This window comes from Larimichthys crocea, chromosome XVI (genome assembly GCF_000972845.2).
Source record: "Larimichthys crocea isolate SSNF chromosome XVI, L_crocea_2.0, whole genome shotgun sequence".
Classification (NCBI taxonomy): Eukaryota; Metazoa; Chordata; class Actinopteri; family Sciaenidae; genus Larimichthys; species Larimichthys crocea.
In genome coordinates this window covers 5,156,253-5,166,733 of record NC_040026.1, presented here as the reverse complement: position 1 = coordinate 5,166,733, position 10,481 = coordinate 5,156,253, and the positions used below count along the sequence as shown (strand labels likewise).

General features: G+C 40.9%; 1 protein-coding gene across 2 annotated transcripts in view; it reads right to left on the bottom strand.

The window, feature by feature from the left end:
* Positions 1-3,106: 3,106 nt before the first annotated feature.
* The window catches only part of abcc3 (ATP-binding cassette, sub-family C (CFTR/MRP), member 3), a 47,415-nt gene continuing 40,040 nt past the window's right edge, over positions 3,107-10,481 (bottom strand). For both annotated transcript variants that reach the window (XM_027289297.1, XM_027289298.1), the window contains exons 24-31: positions 9,831-10,030; positions 7,878-8,004; positions 7,371-7,472; positions 6,680-6,826; positions 6,414-6,572; positions 5,279-5,445; positions 4,985-5,179; positions 3,107-3,944 (exon numbers count right to left, since the gene is read on the bottom strand). In XM_027289297.1, the coding sequence (XP_027145098.1) occupies positions 3,833-3,944; positions 4,985-5,179; positions 5,279-5,445; positions 6,414-6,572; positions 6,680-6,826; positions 7,371-7,472; positions 7,878-8,004; positions 9,831-10,030 (1,209 nt within the window). In that variant the 3' untranslated portion in view covers positions 3,107-3,832. The remainder of the gene's footprint in view (positions 3,945-4,984; positions 5,180-5,278; positions 5,446-6,413; positions 6,573-6,679; positions 6,827-7,370; positions 7,473-7,877; positions 8,005-9,830; positions 10,031-10,481) is intronic.

The following is a 10,481-nucleotide window of genomic DNA, read 5'->3' as shown; positions in this document are numbered from 1 at the left end:
GTACAGATGAGCAGTATCAAGCACACTAATCAGTACACTGATTTCCTAAAATATTGCTTTATTCCCTTCTCTTTTCTACTGCATGTGGTCCAAATATAGCAAAAAAAAAAAAAGTAAGAGCTTTAACATGGAGCAACGCTGAAATATTGCATGAAAAAAGAACAAGGAGCTTCTTGCTTTGTCACGACTTTACTCAGGTTGTTTTCAACCTTCCTTTAACTTCTGGTTCCTGCGCCTGCAGCACAAACTGATGGGGCCAAGTCAGCAGACGGCCAGAGCCAAACCTCCCTGCCATGTCATGCATCTTTGCCCATAGGCAGGGACATTACTGAGCGAGCTGGCAGCCGAGCGCTCATTCATCCCAGGCCATCGGCATCTGTCAGTTTTGGTATGTCAGAGAGACAAAGAGAGAGTGTGTGTGTGTACGGGATCAGTAATTGGAGGCAAACATTGAGAAATGTTAACCACAGCTTCTTTGTAAAACATCAGGACACTGTGTGTGTGTGTGTGTGTGTGTGTGTGTGTGTGTTTATATATGTGTGTGTGTGTGGGGCAAGAGGCATCTTGCTGCAGAGGGATCTGAGGTGAACTCCTCTCAGTCCTGTCATGGTGCTGTGATTACTTTCTCTAAAGCCTGAATCAATTCTGGGAACATCCAATTTTACGCCTCTAAGAGATGAAACACATCCTCCATCCACAAAAATCCATTATCTACAGTAACTGCTCATAGATAACATGAAACCTGACCAATATGTGACACTTCACTCAGTCCATTATTTGCCCTTATCTGGTGTCAACAAAGAATGTGTGTGTGTGTGATCTGGTGTCAGTGCGGCTGAGAAATTGGTGATGAATACTCAACATTTTGATTAGTAAAGTTGCATGAAGTTTGGTGGTTGGGTGTGAGCACCCTCTAGTGGCTGATTCACATAATTACAATCATATTTCAAGTTTTCTTCTTATTGGTGTCAAATCTTTATTATTATTCTTGCACATACCATACCATTCATACTTTTTCTACTTTTTCCACGTTCAAATGTTACATTAATGGCACAACCTTTTAAATCTACAAACCTTTAACACTTTCAACTTCATTCAATTTTTAAATTAAACAATTAAACTTGTATTGAACGTTTTTTTATTTATTTTTTTACAGTTTTTGAATTATTACAGATTCACTTTGATGCTTTTTTTTCCTACTGTTTTTCAGCTCATTTCACATTTTTGCATCAGGCATTTCAGCAGAAGGCATCCACACCACGTTTTCTGCAGGAAATGCCGTTTTCTAGTTATATTTGTCTTTTTAGTTTAGTTTATTCGACTGAAGTTCAAGTTGGGATGATATGGCAAAGTCCAGGACTTGTTTCCATCGTGGTCACTGGCGTTTCATCCTCATGGTACTGGATCCCAGTACCATGAGCTAACACCGTAGTCCAAGTGACACTAGGAGACCAACAACTTTAGGGACTCCCTGTCTGGTATCATCTTCTAGTACCTTGCCCAAAACCGCCAAGGTCATGGAAGGTCAAGGTTCCAACCCAGAAAGCTGACGAAGGACTCTGATGTAACAGGTTCCTCTTCAAGCTTAATATCCAGATCTGTCTCCTTACCTAAGTTTTGAACCAAACAACATCTTGGTCTTGCCCAGGTGTCGTAGACATCTGTTGTCTGACAGCCAGGTCTTTAGTCCAACCATGCTCAAACAGAAGTGAATGGTGCTGTACTTAATATTGTTGAATACACACTCACAGATAAATCTTACCTTCATGAACACACAGTAAATGATACTATGTGAAAACAGATTCTGAAAAGTCTTATTTTCCCACCTCTGGTCTTTGGTGTGTGTTCTATGTTTAAATATGATCATTACTCCATTGTATTTGATTAACTTAGTTAGCTTAGTTAACTTAGTACTTTAGTACTGGACCTCCATAAGGTTGGTGAACTTGGGAGAGACAAATAATTTTAGGAAATCATTAGAATAAGTTGCGTCTTATATTTCCCAAAATACAAGTTAACATCTTCTCTTTGTTAGACTCCTGCCTGAGGCTGCGTTCGCGGCTCATCATTCAAACTGTTTATGAGCAGCCGAGTAAGAATAAATGTCCAGAAGAAACATTTCTACTCATTCGAAATGATGGCGATAGTTTTACACAAAAACAGTTTTCGGACTCATTTCTTTCTTTTTTTTTTTTAAAGATTATTTTTTTGGCTTTTTATGCCTTTAATGATAGGACAGCTGAAGATAGACAGGAAGCAGAGAGAGGGGGAGTGACACGCAGTAAATAGCCATCCGATGCGGGATTCGAACTGGGGCCAGCTGCAGCGAGGACTATAGCCTCCACACACGGGGCGGCCGCTTAACCCACTACGCTACCGACCACCCCTTCTGACTCATTTCAGTTCTAGCGAGAACCTGCATGTCTGTTAGCATATTTCAGACTGTTTTCTAAACTTTTCATTTTATAATTCAGTTTTTTTAAAGATATTTCTTTTGGTCTTTTCAGTTTATTTGACAGAGACAGCTGAAGACTAACAGGAATGTAGGGAGAGAGAGAGATGGGTAATGACATGCAATCCATTGGATTCGAACCATGGGCCGCTACTGAGTCTTTGTGCGTGGGGTAGATGCTCTACCAACTGAACACTACAGCTAACTTTATAGCTCTAGTGTAGCCTTTTTCTTTCTTGTTACAAGCTACAGAAATTCCTATCCTGAGAATCTTTTAAATAAGTTGATTGATATTATAATCACAACAGAATTTTTCACTTCAAGTTTTAGAACAATTATCAGGATTAAATCATACATAATAAATAAATAACACACTAAGGCTTCTTCGCATGACTACTTTTACTTAATACTTCTTAAAGCATGCTTTGCTGATAATACTTTAATAGTACTGTGAATGCAAGGACATTTACTTGTATTCAAGTAGCTCTACAGGATGGTGTTAGTACTTTTGCACAAGTAAAGGCTTTGAATTCTTCTTCTTTGATTAAACAAACTCCAAATGTGTAACTGAACCAATGAAGTTTATTTTGTATAATTAAGAATAAGTCATCTATCATTTTTTACAATATCTAATTTCACGACAGCACACAAACATTGTTCTTCCTTTTTTTTTAATAAAGGCATTTTCATATTTCATATTTTGGTGGTACAGAATTCAAGTTTTTATAGATTTGGTTCACAAAAGAATCACATATGTAACTGAGCAAACTTCCCTAGATGAAACAATTCTTTAAAAAGTAGCTTAAATAATGGTACAGTACAAAAATAAGTGGGTGTATCACAAAAGTGTATGTTTTTTTTTCTTATGAGGAAAGTACAGTGGCACAGTATTTTTCTTTGTAGAAAAAATAAAATAAAAAAGTTCCTCCTTTTTTTAAATTCTTTTTGTTTCTCAGCAGACAGCCGACTAGAAAACGATACATTCACTGGCTTTCTTCATCCCACTGGCAGAAGGCACTAAAGAGCAGACTTGGATAAACCAGCACTCGTACGTATGGCTTGTTTTTTCCTATTTAGATGCCAAAGAGACGGAGCTTCCCCACGCAGGACGATATAGTCAGTGCCAAGAACTTAAGACAATCGCAGAAGAGGATGAAAAAGTCCTGATGTGGGTTCAGAAACTGTTTACAACTGCTAATTGATCCAAGTCTGCAAAGGAGTTCAGGCTTCATTCAAAGCCAGCAGTAAGTGTCCTGAAAAACAAAAAAAAAGGTACTCTTCAGTTCCACTGCCAGGTTTGAAACTCAGAGTCAGGCTGAACTAAGCTGAGCTGAGCTGATCCTCGACCTTGCTCTGTAACATTGGGACAAAAAGGCGATTCTACTGAACCAGTCCTGCATCCTTAGCCATGCCGTAGAAGATTCCTCTCTGTGATATGAGGTTTGTAGGAGTGTCAAACTCTGCTATCTGTCCCTTGTCCAACACCAGCACTCTGCAAGAAGAGAGGGAAGAAAGGTTCACTCACAGAGCTGCAGCAGTCTGCATAAGAACAACGATAAAGGCTCGAAACATTTACATATACATTTAAAAGGGAAATTCCACCTTCCTATTAAAATGCTGTTTATGATGCTTGTTGAAGCTTATTTCACGTCTGTATACCAGAGAAATCAACACTTTGTGTCAGTTTTCAGACAGGACAGAACTCGGTTATATAAATATTTATCATGACTTCATTCAGACATGACGGGACTGGAAAGAGCCACAATGGTTGCACAATATCTAGAGCAAGGCTCCCACAACTTTAATAAACATCAAACTCGACTTTTCAGGCCCAACTACCCCAAATTCAAGGACCCAGCATAGTTTGAGGCGAGAGATCAAACACTGATCATTTTAATGATGACAACTAGAAACAATTAAAGTACAACAGTGTTGCAACTGCAGGAGACACGATGAATGCAGCTTATCCACTAACTTTAAATAAATGCATTTGTATTTATAGAACGTCTTTCTGGTCTACTGAGTGATTTGGGCTTCAGTATCTTGCTCAAAGACATTTTGACCGGACTGAGGGAGCTGGGAATTGAACTGTGACGCTCCAAATACAAGACAACCCGCTCTGTCACCTAAGCCACAGTAAAAAAAAAAAACCATGATCGATGTCTATTTACAAAAACTTTCAAGGCATTTCAAGGACTTAAGTAAGAACAATGAGTTTTACTGCCTCTCTGTTTCAACTCATCTTGCAGGTGAAACTGTAGGGAGTGTGAAGGACGCTCGCCTCCTCTCACACTGAATCTCTGATAGATTTCATAATTTCTTGGACAGAAATGTCTGCAGCCTGCTCTCTGTTGTCCCTCAGTGCACAGACAGAACAATAAGATGTGAGTTGGGACTCATTTATTTCATCTCTGCTCACACGCTGCATGTGTTTTTGTTTGATATTCATATTTTTTTTGTACAACTGAAATTCAAAATCTAAATTTTTAAATTTTATTTCCCTTTAAAGTGTTCATAGCCTGTATGTTTTACCTTGTGTAGTCCATGATCGTGTTGAGTCTGTGAGCGATGGTAAAGACAGTGCAGTCCTCAAACTGAGTCCGGATGGTGGACTGGATGAGATCATCTGTCTCCAGGTCGATAGCAGCTGTGGCTTCATCCAGGATGAGGATCCTGGTCTTCCTCAGGAGAGCTCGAGCCAAACACACCAGCTGCCTCTGGCCCACACTGTAGATACAACGACACATGAAGCACAGCGGAGCTGCAGAGAGTTTGTCCTCTAACTACAGCTAATTGTCCAAACACTGGTTTCACTGCGTCTCCTACCTGAGGTTCTCTCCTCCCTCTGAACACTCCAGCTCCAGTTTGGACGGCTGGTTGCTGACAAACTTGTGGAGGTGAGAATGTTCCAGAGCTTTCCACACCTCTTCATCGCTGTACTTCTCAAAGGGGTCCAGGTTCATCCTCAGTGTGCCTGAGAACAGCACGGGCTCCTGTGGCAGAGGAAAGACTTTGGACGTCTTTGAAGATAACAAACTTGACTTTGGCCAATTTCACACAGTCAAAGTATGACCACAAATTTTTTTTTTATCACCACCACCAGACTGTACTGACAAAAACTGTAATTTGACTTCTCTGGTCTGCTGTAGTCTCAGTGGCTCAGTTTGTTTGACTTTGGTGTTTCACTTAAAAACACAAAACAAACTAATCGATCGAGGCAACTGCAGACCAGCAACTCCTGTGTTCTGCGAGGTAAAAGTGATTGATGTTTTTGTCAGTGGAGTCTGGTGGCTTTGAGCAGTGATACAGCTGCTGTTTCTGGTTAGACAAAAAGGATCTCTGCGGGGTTCTTTCCATCATGTTGTCAGACACTTAGAATAATCTGATCCTGTCCAAAAAGGGAAGTCCTTTAGAGGACGGTGTGCATTTGCCCATAAGGTTTATAATGCAACACTCTGACTCAATACAGGGCAAAAACATGCTTAACAACGTGATCATGCCGACAGCTTTCCGTTCTGACGTTTAGTTTTTTGTACAGATTGAACAAACAAGATGTGTGATGTCAACTCATGAGCTTTAGAAGAGCTGGTGGGAGAGTTTTGTCACCTTTGGATCAAGCTGTTTAGCTGTTTCTAGTCTTAGCTAAGCTAACCTTCTAAATGATATAGCTTTATATTTAATGTACAGAGAGCGGTAACAATCTTTTCATCAGTCCCAGCAAGAAAGTGAATAAGTGCCAATTTCCAAACTTTTCCATAACCATTCCTTTAAAAAAGACAAGACACAGTGCTGATAAGAAACGTTTATACTTGATCTTTAACTGAAAATAACTTATTTATTTTCATTTGTTTGAGTCACAAACAAACTGCCTAACATGAAGATAACTGCTATCAGAAAGCTGCAGGTAAAAAGTCTTGTGAGGAGTGTGTGTGTGTGTGTGTGTGTGTGTGTGTGTGTGTACCTGTGGAATGATGGTGAGTTTGGACCTCAGGTCGTGCAGGCCTATTTCAGATATCTTCACCTTGTCGATGGAGATCTCTCCTGCTGCAGCTTCCAGGATTCGGAAGAGGCAGAGCGTCATGGAGGACTTGCCGGCCCCTGTGCGACCTACGATACCAATCTATACACACACACACACACACACACACACACAGAGCAGTGATCAGTGAAGTCACCTCTCTTGACCCTGTTATTCGTTATTGATCACCTCGGCTGCACCCTCCCCACCTTCTCTCCTCCTTTGACGCTCAGTGAGAGTTTCTTTAGGACGAGGTCCAGCCCCTCTCTGTACCGAACGCTGTATTCATGGAACTCCACGTTCCCCTCCATGGGCCATTCAGGTGGGGGCTTCTTGTCCTCCACCTCCCAGGGGGCCTGTGAACACAAACGCAGCATTTCTGACTAGGAAAACTTTCTGAACAAGTCATTAGCCTGCTTGGCCTTCAGCACAACTGATTTGTTTATCACTCTGAACACTGGGAGAGTTGGACCTGTGTGTGCAGAGTCACTCAGGGCTGCCAAGCGTTTATTTCACCTCTGGGACGCACTGGACGCTCCAAACAAAGGCACTCACTAACAACTATAGCAGCTACAGTATAGAATGGGCACATACTGTGATGGCTGCAGAGAAAGTACACTGTGTACAGTGCAGACGCCCTGTTGGTCTTATATATCAGAGGGGGCCTTACTGGCACCAGGTAATCTAACATTTCTGGATCTAGTTATAGTTTATAGGTCCTGTGTTGTTGAGAACATGACTTGGCAGCAGGACAGTTTTTTTGGAATGTGGGTAAAATTTGACTTTTTAACTGCAGCACGAAGTCGACACTGAGCAAACACATGCAGAGTACTTTAGCTTCTGTGGGACAGACGTGGACACGTTATATGTTCTCACACTCACACACACACACACACACACCTCGGTCTTGGTCTCAGAGTACTCCTTCACTCTTTCCACTGCCACTATGTTGTTCTCCAGATCTGAAGACATCCGCACCATCCAGTTCAGAGACATGGTCACCTACAAAAACAGAACAGGCTTAGAGTGTTCGAAGGTCTTCGTTGACATAATTATATATATATAATGATCCCCATAAATGACTTCTGCTGTTAGATTGGGATAGGAGAGTTGGGCTGCAACCATTATTTTCATTACAATGTAAAGCAAGCAAAGAGTTGCTGATAAAAGTTAATTAAGTCTACATTCATTGTTTTTTTTTGGCCACTTGGGGGCAGCGGAACACAAAGCTGAAATATTATTATTATATTATATATATTATGTAGGGTTGAATCTGTTTCTGGTTTTGCTAGCCTGGTATACAAGCTTAAACTAGTTTGATTTTGTCCAAATAAAATAGAAGCAGCTCTAAGTGATGGCCCAGTCCTGAGCCAAGAGATCGTTTACAGTCGATAGTCTGTGTCGTACCTGTAGAGCGTAGGACACTGACAGACCCACGAGGCCCGGGTTCAGACTCTCCTTCCCAGTCACAGCAAACAGAGCAGCAAACAACACGATGCAGTTACCGATGAACTCGATACGCACTCCGAGCCACCTGTGTGACAAACAGTGTTAGAGTGTTACAGCAGGCTGACACACACCCGATGGAGACCTGAGGAAGTCAGCTTCTGGTATAGATATGTGTGTGTGTTTTGATCACTGATTGAAGAGATACTGACATATCACAGCTGAGAAAGCAGGTGTAACTAATAAAATGAATGGTGGTTAATAATTATATTTAGGTGTTCCAGTTACAGCTCCTGACACTGTGCCAGCTGATTTAGTTACACCTGCTGTGACAGGCCTATTATTAAGTGGAGTAAGAAGAGATCACGTGGTGCTGTAAGACTTAAGAAGTTATGTATACTGAGTATAATGTAATAATGTGAGATTACAGACTAATGTGTCTGCTGCTGTTAGCTGACTGAACTCATCTCTCTGCAGCGAGTCCTTAAAATACTGATGCATGTTCATGTAGTGAATCATCTGGCAGCAGATATGTTCCAGTGAGTCTTTCACCTTCTGTACTCAGTCACTGGTCTGATAGGACTGACAGCTTCCTTAAGCTTTAGTTGGCCTGATACTGAAGACAGCAATAAGATGGATGTGATTTATTGTGTATCTATTGGCAAAGCCGATTTGACATTATCAGTTATTGATGGCAAGCCTGCGAGAGTTTTCCAGTACATGTCCACTAAGTAAGTGGATGCACCAATCAGTGTTTTGCCTCTCTCACCTTCATGGTAACTTGAACCATCATAGATCAGACTGACGGAGATTATGAAAAGTCAGATTTTAAATAAACACAAAAAGGCCTTTCACCCTGACTTTATGTACGCAACTTCATAACAAACCTGATATAAGCTGGAGTGGAGTGGCCTGTCTCTGTTTCCATGCAGCCGCGTAACAACTTGATGAATATTGAAATTCAAAAGGATGGACTGCATTTTACTGAAGCAGTAAAATGTTGCAAGAGACACTTCATTTATTTGTCCTTTGACTTGCTTTTTTAGTCGACATAAATTAAATTAACATTCACTGCGAGTAATGGAATTATTTTGAATCAGCTACTGCTCTTCAGATTCCATTTAAAGATAGAAAATCTGCTGAATACTTGAACATGTAAATGCAGGTTAACGTTAAGTGTAACGTTAACCTGAATTGATGTTGAGGAGCTTTTCCACTTTACTGTCAAACTTCAATTTAATGATTAAATACTAATACTAATACTACTACAACTACAACTAACAGCTGCCTCTATTCAACATTAAAACCAACAAGAAGTCTCAATGACTTTAAGGAACTGTTACCTAGGAACTTAGAAAAAACACTCATGTGGTTTTTGCTGAGAGCTGGATGATTGAATCTGCCATCATGTCTGTATGCTCCACTGAGCAGCATCTCATTGCAGCTCAGAATTGAACATGTTGTAACGTGTGTGTGTTCTCATGTTTAACCCTCTAAACACAAACGGTGAAAACATGAGGTTGTGGTTTTGCGCTACTTTTTGGCAGTGAGCAGTGACCTCCTGGACTGATCAGTGACCAGAGTTGACTCTCTCACAAATGATAATTTTTACACTTGAGATTTTGTTTCTGTTATCTTTGGACACAAAAAGGCTAGCTGTAACCCCCTGTTTAGCATCCATGTGCTAAGCTAAACTAAGCTGTCATGGCTGGACATATTTAATGTACAGATATGACAGTCGTATCAATCTGCCCACCTAACACACAGAAAAAAAGTGAATTATGTATTCTCTGATATGTCAAATGATTCCTCTAAAGGCCTGATCCATGGTACCAGTGGTTGTGTACAGAAGGTGAAAAGATGTCTTTTCATCAACACTGGAACAATACTGCTGAGTGGACACAGGACACTTACCTGTTGGACACTATACCAGGGTAGTAACTCTTTTGGTTTTCATCCACTTTCATATCACTCAGCAGAACAAAGGCAGAGTGTCTGCCATAGGCTCGGATTACACTACAGCCTGTGACGCTCTCAGAGAAATGGGAGTATATGGGTGAGCGGCTGACTGACTCCAGACGCTTTAGCTGCCGGGACGTCGCAACGTAAAATCGGTGAGAAACAAACACAACATTACGAGTGTACAAGATGTCACACATGCTCAGATATTCAAAAACAATTATGATGCACGCAGATGAGCCCACACACGCACACACTCACAGTCACACACATTCACACGCACGCAGAATAATAAAGAAAGCCTGTGTGAACAAAACACCTGCAGTTCTCGTCTGAGATTCCAATTTACACATTTCTGATGGGATGCCAGCTAAGCTCCTCAGAGGAGGTGACTTCAAAGTGGGCGTGCAGCTCAGCTCCCCTGACGTGACCTCGGTACACTAAATAAAATGTGTTCAAACTGCAGGTGTTCGGTTTTCATCACACGTAGTTTTGCGTTAAAATTTATTGCCTAATAAAAACACAGAATTACTCTGAGAATGTTAAAAGCTTACTTTCTCTTTGCATCTGTGTGTGCCATCATATTTTAATTAATCAAGGTAGTTT